Source organism: Mobula hypostoma, chromosome 2, assembly GCF_963921235.1.
Source record: "Mobula hypostoma chromosome 2, sMobHyp1.1, whole genome shotgun sequence".
Lineage (NCBI taxonomy): Eukaryota > Metazoa > Chordata > Chondrichthyes > Myliobatiformes > Myliobatidae > Mobula > Mobula hypostoma.
Window position 1 is genome coordinate 120269536 of NC_086098.1, and position 13521 is coordinate 120283056.

The window sequence follows — 13521 nt, forward strand, 5'->3', positions numbered from 1 at the left end:
TTGTTTAAAAAGGGTTCTAAGAGTAAACCTCGCAATTATTGGCCTGTGAGTTTGATATCAGTGGTGGGTAAATTGATGGAAAGTATTCTTATGGTATATATAATTATTTGGATAGACAGGGTCTGATGAGGAACAGTCAACATGGATTTGTGCGTGGAAGGTCCTGTTTGACAAATCTTATTGAATTTTTTGAAGAGGTTACTAGGAAAGTTGACAAGGGTAAAGCGGTGGATGTTGTCTATATGGACCTCAGTAAGGCCTTTGACAAGGTCCCACACGGAAGGTTGGTTAGGAAGGTTCAATCGTTAGGTATTAATATTGAAGTAGTAAAATGGATTCAGCAGTGGCTGGATGGGAGACACCAGAGAGTGGTGGTGGATAACTGTTTGTCAGATTGGAGGCTGGTGACTAGTGGTGTGCCTCAGGGATCTGTACTGGGTCCAATGTTGTTTGTCATATACACTAATGATCTGGATGATGGGGTGGTAAATTGGATGAGTAAGTATGCAGATGATACTAAGATAGGTGGAGTTGTGGATAATGAAGTAGGTTTTCAAAGCTTGCAGAGAGATTTAGGCCAGTTAGAAGAGTGGGATGAAAGATGGCAGATGGAGTTTAATGCTGATAAATGTGAGGTGCTACATTTTGGTAGGACTAATCAAAATAGGACATACATGGTAAATGGTAGGGCATTGAAGAATGCAGTAGAACAGAGGGATCTTGGAACAATGGTGCATAGTTCCCTGAAGGTGGAATCTCATGTGGATAGGGTGGTGAAGAAAGCTTTTGGTATGCTGGCCTTTATAAATCAGAGCATTGAGTATAGGAGTTGGTATGTAATGTTGAAATTATACAAGGCATTGGTGAGGCCAAACTTGGAGTATTCTGTACAGTTTTGGTCACCGAATTATAAGAAAGATGTCAACAAAATAGAGAGAGTACAGAGAAGATTTACTAGAATGTTACCTGGGTTTCATCACCTAAGTTACAGAGAAAGGTTGAACAAGTTGGTTCTTTATTCTTCGGAATGTAGAAGGTTGAGGGGGGCTTGATAGAAGTATTTAAAATTATGAGGGGGTAGATGGAGTTGACATGGATAGGCTTTTTCCATTGAGAGTGGGGGAGATTCAAACAAGAGGACGTGAGTTGAGAGTTAAAGGGCAAAAGTTTAGGGGTTACATGAGGGGGAACTTCTTTACTCAGAGAGTGGTAGCTGTGTGGAACGAGCTTCCAGCAGAAGTGGTTGAGGCAGGTTCAATGTTGTTGTTTGAAGTTAAATTGGATAGCTATATGGACAGGAAAGGAATGGAGGATTATGGGCTGAGTTCAGGTCGGTAGGACTAGGTGAGAGTAAGAGTTTGGTAGAGTAGAAGGGCTGAGATGGCCTGTTTCCGTGCTGTAATTGTTATATGGTTATAAGCTTTGGAGAATTATGTGCTGAATGTGGATGCACATCCACACCACCAGCATGGTAGGTGAGGACAAGAGGAACCCCATCCCTGGTAAGGTGGTGGGAGGATGAGGTAAGAGCAGATGTGTATGTAATGCAAGAGGTGCGGTTGAGGGCAGTGTTGATGGTAGAGGAAGGGAAACCCGTTTCTTTGAAAAAGGAGGGCATCTCCTTCATTCTAGAATGAAAAGCCTCATCCTGAGATCAGATGATGAATTGAGAAAAGGAGATGGCATTTTTACAAGTAGTAGGGTGGGACAAGGTGAGTCCAGGTAGCTGTGAGGGTCTGTGGGTTTGTAATAGACATCGGTGGATAAGCTGTCTCTGGAGCTAGAGAGAGTGAGATCGAGAAAGGGAAGTAAGGTGTCGGAAATGGACCAGGTGAATTTGAGGGCAGGGTGGAAATTGGAGGCAAAATGGATGAAGTCGACAAGTCCAGCACGGGTGCAGGAAGCGGCACCAATACAGTTGTCAGTGTAGCGTAGGAAGGTGCGGATGGTCACCAGTGTATGCTTGGAACATAGACTGTTCCACATAGCCAACAAACAAGCAGGCATAGCTGGGGCATACAAGTGCCCATGGCTACCCCTTTTGTTTGAAGGAAGTGGGAGGAGCCAAATTCTGCTAGGCAGAGGAGAGTGGTGGTGAAGGGAAACTGCTTAGGTCTGGTGTCCAGAAAGAAACGGAGAGCTTTGAGGCCTTCCTGGTGGGGAATGAAGGTGTATAGGGACTGGACATCCATAGTAGAAATGAGATGATAGAGGCTAGGGAACTTGAAATCCTTAAAAAGATCAAGAGTGTGTGAGGTGTCACGGATGTGGGTTGGAAGAGACTGCACATTCTGACTCGTTTCACCAAGCCAATTTCTACGCCAAATGACTAGCTCATACTGAATCCAATGTGATATCACTTTCTTTACCAACATACGATGGTGGGACCTTGCCAAAAACCTTACTAAAATCATGTAGTCACTGTCTGTAACCTCTTAAAAAAAATTAACTTAAACGATTTCCTGCATACAAATCTATGTTGACTATCCCTATTTAACCTTTGCATAAATATACTAACAATTTAACTTATCATTTACAGTGCCTATAAAAAGTATTCACCTCCCTTGGAAGTTTTCATGTTTTATTGTTTTACAACATTGATTCACAGTGGATTTAATTTGGTTTTTTTGACACTGATCAACAGAAAAAACTCGTGTCAAAATGAAAACAAATTTCTACAAATTGGTCTGAATTTATTATAATTATTAAACACAAAATAATTGATTGCATAATTACTCACCCCCTCCAAGTCCGTATTTAGTAAATGCACCTTTGGCAACAATTACAGCCTTGAGTCTGTGTGGATAGGTCTCCATCAGCTTTGCACATCTGGACACTCCAAATTTTCCCCATTCTTCTTTACAAAACTGCTCAAGCTCTGTCAGATTTCATGGGGATCATGAGTGAACAGCCCTTTTCAAGTCCAGCCATAAAATCTTAATTGGATTGAGGTCTGGACCACTCTAGGACATTATCTTTGGTGTTTTTACACCATTGCTGTGTAGCTTTGGCTTTATGCTGCGGGTCATTGTCTTGCAGGAAAACAAGTCTTCTCCCAAGTTGGAGTTCTGTTGCAGACTGCACCAGGTTTTCTTCCAAGATTTCCATGTATTTTACTGCATTCATTTTACCCTCTACCTTCACAAGCCTTCCAGGACATGCTATAGTAAAGCATCCCCACAGTATGATGCACCATGCTTCACGGTAGGGATGGTGTGTTTCTGATGATGTAGTGTGTTTGGCTTACATTAAACATAGCATTTAGTCTGATGGCCAAAAAGCTCAATTTTGGTTTCACCAGACTATAGAACCTTCTTCCAGCTGACTTCAGAGTCTCCCACATGCCTTCTGGAAAACTCTAGCCAAGATTTCAAGTGAGTTTTTTTTCAACAGTGGCTTTCTCTTTGCCACTCTGCCATAAAGCTGTGACTGGTGAAGCACCCGGGTAACAGTTGCTGTATGTGCCCTCTCTCCCATCTCAGCCACTGAAGCTTGTATCTCCTTCAGAGTTGTTATAGGTCTCCTGGTGGCCTCCCTCACTCATCCCTTTCTTGCACGGTCACTCAGTTTTTGAGGATGGCCTCCTCTAGGCAGATTTATAGCTGTGCCATATTCTTTCCATTTCTTGATGATTGACTTAACTGTACTCCAAGGGATATTCAATGACTTGGAAATTTTCTTGTATTCATCTCCTGACTTGTGTTTTTCAATAACATTTTCATAAATTTGCTTGAAGTTTTCTTTTGTCTTCATGGTGTAGTTTTTGCCAGGATGCTGATTCACCAGCAGTTGGACTTTCCAGATTCAGGTGTAGTTTTACTACAATCAATTGAAACACCTTGACTGCACACAGATCTCCAAAAACTCCATTTAACTCATTGTGTGACTTCTAAAACCAATTGGCTGTACCAGTAATGATATGGTATGTCACATTAAAGAGGGTGAATACTTTGGCAATCTATTATTTTGTGTTTTATATTTGTAATTAATTTAGATCATTTTGTAGAGATCTCTTTTCACTTTGTCACGAAAGAGTTGATCAGTGTCATAAAAAAACAAATTAAATCCACTGTGATTCAATGTTGTAAAACAATAAAACATGAAAACTTCCAAGGGGTTGTAAATACTTTTTATAGGCACTGTACTTTGATGTTGCTGTACTCCTTTAATTTACTCACAAATAGTTATTATATCTTGTATGTCAAATGCTCAAGGTTTTATGTGAGTGTTGTCAAACTGTTTAGTAAATTCTAGTTGTGGCTTGAATTTAATTCAACAACTTTTCAGCCTTGATTTTGGCTCACAGTGAGGCACTGAACATTTACACACTAAGGCAAAACCATCTGTTTAAACAATTAAGTTTATTTATATTTAGATTTTCTGTTGAAATGTGTATATTTCAGCAGTTAGCTGATTGTCTATCCATTCATGCCCAGGATAGCACAGTCATAGTGTGATGGAGAGATACACCACAGAAACCAGCCCTTCAGTCCACTGAGTCTGCGCTGATGATCAAGCACACATCTTTACGCTAATAATATGCTAATACTTTATTTTACCCTCATTCTCATCAATGACGGACAACTAGTGGAACTTTTGTGCAGCTAGTGGAGCTGTTGTCTCACAGCACTAGGGTCCATGGTTCAATCCTGACTTTTGCTGCTGTCTACGTTGAGTTCTCCCTGTGACCATTTTCTTCAGAATACCTCAGTTTCCACCCATATCCAAAAAAGATGTTGATAGGTTAATTGGCCCTGTAAATTGATGCTGATAGTTAAGTGGTAAAATCTGGTGAGGGAGTTGATGAGAATGTTGGGTGGTTTACAATGGGATAAATGTAGGACGAATGTAAATGATAGATTGTCAATGCAGATTCAATGGGCTACAGGGCTTTATTCCTTGCTATATCCTGTTAGCTCCCACACACATACCCTACCTCTGCACTTAGCCCCACCAATTGTACTACTCACCATTAAAGGGGGTCATATGGGCATCACAATTTATATTGACCATTTTGTGGAAAGTGAGAGAAGAACAGAGCACCTGGAGGAAACACGTATCACAAAGAGAACATGCAATTTCCCTATAGACAGCCACTAAAAGTCAGAATTGAACTTAGTTCACTGGAACTGTGAGGCAGCAACTGTACCAAATGCATCATTTGCCACTAGAGTCAATGCTAAAGCTTGAGGTTTTCTCAACTGAAATGCCATATTTTCAAGTTTGCTAATGATAGAAAACTGGTGGGATTTTGAGTAGTAAAGTGGATTCAAAGAAATGCAAACTAAATGACTGGTCAGGAACAAGGGAGATAGAATATTAAAGTAAAAAAAAATAAGGTTTTTCCTTTCAGTTTACAGAACAGCAAATACGGTACTCTTGTAATAACAGAGATTGGGAAATATGTGATGTTCAAAAGAACCTTGTGTACCTGTATACAAAACACTGAAAGCTAGCCTACAGGTTTTTCAAATAAGAGAGGATTTGAATACACTAGCAAAGATGTCTTACTGCAATTATGTACTTCCTTGATGAGATTTCACCTGGATCTTTTGTATAATTTTGGTCTCCATCATAAAAAAGGATATAGTGCCATAAAGAACATCCCCCTTGTTATAGCTCCGTAATTCTCTCACCAGTGCCCATTAACAACCACAATTCTCCTGACATCCTCCTACGTTAATAGTCATTTAATCTAATAATCAGCACATTTTGAGATATGGGAGGAAACTGATGCATATGGAGAAATCCATACAGGAAGAACATACAAATTCCACAAAAGACAGCTCTCAAGTCAGGATCAAATCCAGGTGATTTTTCCAATATAGCTAGGTTTGCTGATGAACAAGTCTGGACAGAGGTTTAGACAGCGCAAATGGAAAAATTAAATTATAGGGAGATAAAAAATAATTTTCAGTGTAGGCCAAGATGTGGCCATCCAATTGGATCTAAAAAGAATAAAATATTCTGAATAGAATGACACAGCACTAGAAGCAGAAAATGCCCAAATAAGTTCAGGGGTCAATTTACATGTATTATTAAAAAGTTAGGGGCAGGTATAGAAAACAATCAAAAGGCCAATGGAGTGCATGCAAGCTATAGTTCTTTCTTTCTTTCTCTTTCTTTTTAAATCTTTTTATTGAGTAAGTATACAAAAAAGGTAAGCCATATAAACATTAATACAATGTTAAAGTATAATAAAATTCCAAAAGATAACAATACCAAAAAGAAAATACTACAAACAATGTAATTTAAGCATAAGAAACCAAGATAACATAATAGTATACTGGATTTTATATATATCAATGGAAAAAAAGAAAAAAAAACCCCAAAAAAAAAACCCACCGTGCAACTAACTAAAAGCAAAGCAAAGCTATAGTTGTGGAAAGTCCTGATAAAATACACCTGGAGCACTGTGAATATTTCTGGGTAACACAACTTGGAAAAGGATGGAGAGAGTGGAGAACGGATATGCCAAAAGGAAATCTAAATTTCAAGCGTTAAATTAAAAGAAGTGATTATAAAAGCTAAGACAGTATTTCTTGGAACTTAGAATGTAAAGGAAGACCTCAAGGTACTTAGAGGCACAGAAAGCACAGAGTGAAAATATTCTGCTGATTGGAAAGACCAGACAGCATAGAATAATAAATTAGATCCAGATATAAAATTATATTTTTATGATGCATAGGAAATTAACACAGCAGGTAAAACATGTTGCTATAGAACAAATGTCCCTGACTTATAAATCAAATCAGATCTAGTTTCTGTAATTGAGTTAGTGGGGTTGAGAGCCTACTAGAATGTTCTCTTAATAAATATAGATGAAGATATCCAAGAAAGATTTAATTGACATATTTGTGTTAAATGGATAATATAGGGAAAATCTATCAGAAGTAAAAGAGGTAAGGAGACATAGGCTTGTTCTACTGCAGAAAGGAAAGTGTAGTAGGTTTGAGAACACAAATGCCATGGACAAATACAATTGTTTTCACAGGAGCGGTGGAGGCTGAGAGGAGACCTGATAGAAATTTATAAAATGATGAAAGACGGAGATAGAATAGACAGCTGGTATGTTTTTCACAGGGGCAAAATATCTAATACTTGAGGTCATACAATTAAGTTCAAGGTAGATCTGCAGGGCAGGTTTTATTTTACGCAGAGAATGGTGGATGTTTGCAGTGTTTTGCCAGGGGTGGTGGTGGAGATAAATATGATAAAGGCATATAAGAGGCTCTTAGGTGAGGACATAAATATGCAGGGAATGGAGGGATATGGAACCATGAGTAGGAAGAAGGATTTAGTAGAATTTCATGTCATTAGCTTAATTAGCTGAGCACAACATCTTGGGTTGAAAATGTTATCAAAATAAAAGGATCCTTGTCTGTAATGCACCCTTAGAATTTGACGATATTGGTATTAACACTTGGAATATAATAATCACCAGATGTGTTGTAATCCTCGGGTCAGCCTGATTTCCTTGCATAAGCTCAAATAAACCAGTGGGGCAGAATCAGAATCAGGTTTATTATCACTAGCGTATGGTCGTGAAATTTGTTAACTTAGCAGCAGCAGTTCAATGCAATGCATAATATAGAAGAGAAAAAATAATAATAAATAAATAAATAGGTCCATTACAGTATACGTAATACAGATTTAAAAATTGTGCGAAAACAGAAAAAATATATATTTAAAAAGTGAAGTAGTGTTCATGGGTTCAATGTCCTTTTAGGAATTGGATGACAGAGGAGAAGAAGCTGCTCCTGAATCACTGAGCTTGTGCCTTCAGGCTTCTGTACCTCCTACCTAATGGTAACAATAAGAAAAGGGCATGCCCTGGGTGCTGTGGTCCTTAGTAATGGATGCTGCCTTTCTGAGACACTGCTCCTTGAAGATGTCCTGGGTACTTTTTAGACTAGTACCCAAGATAGAGCTGACTAAACGACCCTCTGCAACTTCTTTCGGTCTGTGCAGAAGCATCCTCCCACCACCCACCCCCCCACCCCCCCTGTACCAGACAGTGATGCAGTCTGTCAGAATGCTCTCAGCTACAGATTGGCAAGTATGACATTGTGGCCATCTCTGAAACTTGGCTAAAGGATGGCTGTCATTGGGAGCTGAATGTCCAAGGATATACAGTGTATCAGAAAGATAGGTTAGTAAGCAGAAGTTAGTAAGCAGTGGTGTGGCCCTGTGTGTAAGAAATAATATTAAATCATTAGAAAAAGATGACATAGGATTGGAAGGTGTAGAGTTAAGAAATGGCAAGGGTAAAAGGACCCGAATAGCAGTTGTATACAGGCCTCAAAAACAGCAGTTGGGATGTGAATTACAAATTACAGCAGGAGATAGAAAAGGCATGTCAGAAGGGCAATATCATGATAATCGTTGGGGATTTAAACATGAAAGTGAATTGGGAAAACTGGACCTCAAGAGAGAGAACTTGTAGAATGTTTAAGGGATAGCTTTTTAGAACAGCTTGTTGTTGAACCACTAGGGGATCGGCTGTGCTGGATTGGGTGTTGTGCAATGATCCGGAGGTGATAAGAGAGCTTAAGATTAAGGAACCCTTAGGGAACAGTGATCACAATATGATCGCATTCACTTTGAAATTTGAGAAGGAGAAACTAAATTCCAATGTGTCGGTATTTCAGTGGAATAAAGAAAATTACAATGGCATGAGAGGGGAACTGGCCAAGGTTGACTGGAAAGAGACACTAGCAGGAAGGACAGCAGAGCAGCAATGGCTGGAGTTTCTGCGAAAAATGAAGCAAGTGCAAGACAGATATATTCCAAATAAGAAAAAATTTTTGAATGGAAGAAGGACACTACCGTGGCTGACAAGTGAAGTCAGACCTAAAGCAAAAGAGAGGGCATACAAGGAAGCCAAAGCTAGTGGGAAGATAGAGGATTGGGAAGCTTTTAAAAACTTGCAGAAGGAAACTAAGAAGGTCATTCTGAAGGAAAAGATGAATTATGAAAGGAAGCTGGTGATTAATATCAAAGAAGATACTAAAAGCTTGTTTAAGTATATAAAGGGTAAAAGAGAGTTGAGGGTAGATACAGGACCAATAGAAAATGACGCTGGAGATATTGTAATGAGAGACAGAGAGATGGCAGAGGAACTGAATTCGTATTTTGCATCAGTCTTCACAGTGGAAGACATCTGCAGTATACCAGACATTCAAGAGTGTCAGGGTAGTGAAGCATGTGCAGTGAAAATTATGACTGAGAAACTGCTCAGGAAGCTTAATAGTCTGAGGGTGGATAAATATCCTGGACCTGATGGAATGAACCCTCGGGTTCTGAAGGAAGTAGCTGGAGAGACTGTGGCGACATTAAGAATGATCTTTCTAGAATCGATAGGTTCTGGCATTGTACCAAATGAGTGGAAAATTGCAAATGTTACTCTGCTATTTAAGAAGGGTGGGAGGCAGCAGAAAGGAAACTATAGACCTGTAAGCCTGACATCAGTGGTTGGGAAGTTGTTGGAATCGTTGTTAGGGATGAGATTACAGAGTACCTGGAGGCACATGACAAGATAGGCCAAAGTCAGCATTGTTTCCTGAAAGAAAATTCCTGCCTGACTAACCTACTGCAATTTTTTGAGGAAATTACAAGCAGTATAGACAAAGGAGATGCAGTAGATGTGGTGTATTTGGATTTTCAGAAGGCCTTGGATAAAGTGCCACATATGAGGCTGCTTAGCAAGATAAGTTCCCATGGAATTACAGGGGAGTTACTAGCATGGGTGGAGCCTTGGCTGATTGGCAGAAAGTAGAGAGTGGTAATAAAGGGATCCTATTCTGGCTGGCTGCTGGTTACCAGAGTAATTTCACAGGGGTCGGTGTTGGGACTGCTGCTTTTTACGATGTATATCAATGATTTGGACTATGGGATTAATGGATTTGTGGCTAAATTTACCAGTGATACAAAGATAGGTGGAGGAGCAGGTGGTGTTGAGGAAACAGAGAGCCTGCAGAGAGACCTAATAGTTTAGGGGAATGGGCAAAGATGTGGCAAATGAAATACAATGTTGGAAAGTGTATAGTCATGCACTTTGGTAGAAGAAATAAATGGGCAGACTATAATTTAGATGGGGAGAGAATTCAAAATGCAGAGATGCAAAGGGACTTGGGAGTCCTTGTGCAGGATACCCTAAAGGTTAACCTCCAGGTTGAGTCGGTTGTGAAGAAGGCAAATGCAATGTTGGCATTCATTTCTAGAGGTATAGAATGTAAGAGCAGGGATATGATATTGAGGCTCTGTAAGGCACTCATGAGACCACACTTGGAGTATTGTGTGCAGTTTTGGCCTCCTTATTTTAGAAAGGATATACTGACATTGGAGAGGGTTCAGACAGGAATCATGAGAATGATTCCAGAAATGAAAGGGTTACCGTATGAGGAATGTCTGGCAGTTCTTGGGCTATATTCCCTGGAGTTCAGGAGAATGAGGGGGATCTCATAGAAACATTCCAAATGTTAAAAGGCCTGAACAGATTAGACATGTCAAAGTTATTTCCCATGGTTGGGGAGTCCAGGACAAGACAGCATGACTTCAGGATTGAAGGAAGTCCATTTAGAACAGATATGAGGAGAAATTACTTTAGTCAGAGGGTGGTAAATCTGTGGAATTTGTTGCCACAAGCAGCTGTGGAGACCAAGTCATTGGGTGCATTTAAGACAGAGATAGATAGGTTCTTGATTAGCCAGGGCCAAAGGGTATGGGGTGAAGGCAGGGAAGTGGGGATGACTGGAAGCATTGGATCAGCCCATGATTGAATGGTAGAGCAGACTTGATGAGCCGAACAGCCTACTTCTGCTTCTATATTTAATGGTCTTAGGGTCTCTCCATGATACATCTATAGAAGTCCATCTATAGAAGTTTTTGAGTGTTTTTGTTGACAAATCTCTTCGAACTCCTAATAAAGTATAGTCGCTGTCTTGCCTTCTCTATAGCTGCATACGTTGGGACCGGGTTAGGTCCTCAAAGATCTTGACACCCAGGGACTTGAAACTGCTCACTCGCTCCACTTCTGAGTCCTCTATGAGGATTGGCATATCTTCCCTCGTCTTACCCTTCCTGAAGTCCACAATCAGGTCTTTCGTCTTTCTGACATTGAGTGCAAGGTTGATGCTGTAACACCACTCCACTAGTTGGCATATCTCACTCCTGTATATCCTCTCGTCTCCATCTGAGATTCTACCAGCAATGGTTGTATCAGCAAATTTATAGATGGTAAATCATTGTTTTTTTGCAAAGTGTGGAGAGTGAACACAGATCTTTCAGAAATGCAGTTAAGAAGCTGTTCCTTAAAAGGATAGAAGAAACTTGGATCATTTTCTTTCTCCTGCTAATATTTGTTGTTAGGTTAATTGTTAAATTTAAAACTGAGATTGATAGGTTTTGATGATGAAAAGTATTAAGAAAATAATGCCAAATTCTCACTGAAGGCTGGACAGACTTGAGGGGCTAAAAAGCCTACTCTTGTTTCTGTATTCTTATTTCAAAATGTCATTAACTGAATTATTATATCCCTATGATATCCTGTAGGTGTTAGGAGAGGTGACAGAGAGTGCACAAGCTGCAGAGAAGGTTAAGAACGAAGTCTTAATAGTGAAAAATAAAGCCCAGAAGATCGTTGATGAAATAGCAGTGGATAAAAACTTTGCGGAGGACAAATTACTAGCTGCAAAGCCTGCACTAGAAGCGGCAGAAGCTGCCCTGAATGTGAGTACAGAATTTTGGTGAAATGATATAGGAAGGATCACAGAAATCTTCTCAGATACTTTTGTTTACAAATGAAACAAAGCAGATTCCCATGGCCTTCGTTAAGTGAACAGTCACTCATGCAGGTAATGATTTATATATACTAATTTGCATCGTGTCAGAAATTATAAGTTTCTTCTGCTACTCTTACTTGGGCTTGAAATTTCAAAGCTAAACTACCCCATATTTGAAGCATTTTTAAATAATAGTAATTAATTATATTGTGGTCCAGACCTATAAATTACAAAACATGAAAGTAAGAGATTTGTTAATAATTGAGTAGTGGTTATGAAGTTATGGAAAACCTATATTAAAACTTGACTTTTTGCTGAATTTCGGGCTTTTGGGGTGGTGGGAGGATTAGAGTTAGTTTTGAGCTATAGGATTCAGTGTAGGATCAATCTTAGTTTTTTTTTACTGTATTTTTTTCCCATTACGGAGTTCCGGAGCGTGCGTGTTTTGTATATGGTTATACTTATCACCGCCAGTTTTGATTAGCCCGCATTGGTATGCGTGTATTTATGTGTTTAAAAAAAATAATTTTTTTTAATGGTAGCTAAACAGATAAACGTTATTAGTTGGAATGTTTGTGGCTGGAATCATCCTATTAAGCGAAAGAAGAACTTTTAAAATCATTAATCGATTCCAAACTGATATAATTTTTGCTCAAGAAACGCATATCAGAGCGGGCAATCAAAATAGATTTTTTAAAATGTGGAAGGGCCTTCAATTTCATGCCACTTGTCAAAATAAAAAAAGGGAGTATCTATTTTTAGTAAATCTAATATTCTATTTATCCAAGAAGACATTGTGTCAGATACTAATGGTAGATTTTTAATCGTTAAAGGAACAATTTGTAAAAGAAAAATTGTCCTGGTTAATCTGTATGGACCTAATGTAGATGATCCTTTTTTTAAAAATGTATTTGCTTTATTGCCGGATTTAAATGAATATATGTTGTTAATGGGTGGTGATTTTAACTGTTGTTTAAATCCTTTGATTGACAAGAGTTCAGCCAATCAGCAGCTTCCAAGTTGTTCTGGATCACTTATTAGTTCTTTTTTAAATCGATTATGGCCTGGTTGAAGTTTGGAGACATCTACATCCTAATCACAGAGATTATTCTTTTTTTTCACGTGCACAAAAAATATTGGAGAATCGATTATTTTATAGCTGGTTTCCGATTTTTGTCCAAAGTCCGGAAATGTGAATATGATGCTGTTGTTGTTTCAGATCATGCGCCTTTAAGCTTAGCTTTTGAATTGAATGACGTTGGTATTGCAAATTTGCCTTGGCGTTTTCCAGAAAATATATTACAAAGTTTGGACTTTGTCAAATTTATTGAGACTCAAATAAAATATTTTTTTCTTTCTAATAATACGGGAGATGTGTCAAAATTGATTGTATGGGATACATTTAAAGCATATTTGTGCGGTCGGATAATCTCCTATTTAACTAAGCTTAAGAAACAGACAAAAACAGAGTTAGATAAGATTTCAAAACAAATTAAAGACTTAGATAATATTTATGCAATTGTAGCGATGTGCCACACACACAGCTAGAGACTCCTTTATTCAAACTTCATGGCACTGGCTTTTAAGCAGTTCCCTTCCAGCCCTCTCCGGGCGGAAATGACGTCAGAGGTGCATTACAAAAGTCTCCCCCCGCGCGCGGGCTATTTTGTGAGCCGGTTCGCTTGTGTAGAAAGTGGGTCGCCACATAACCCCCCCCCCCCACAGAACCGGCGATACA

The 13521-nt window shown here is 39.1% G+C and overlaps 1 protein-coding gene across 1 annotated transcript in view; it reads left to right on the forward strand.

The window, feature by feature from the left end:
* LOC134357440 (dynein axonemal heavy chain 8-like) overlaps positions 1 to 13521 on the forward strand; it is a 1088497-nt gene that overhangs the window by 883718 nt on the left and 191258 nt on the right. The window contains exon 68 of the mRNA XM_063069028.1: positions 11554 to 11730. Coding sequence (XP_062925098.1) covers positions 11554 to 11730 — 177 coding nt within the window. The remainder of the gene's footprint in view (positions 1 to 11553; positions 11731 to 13521) is intronic.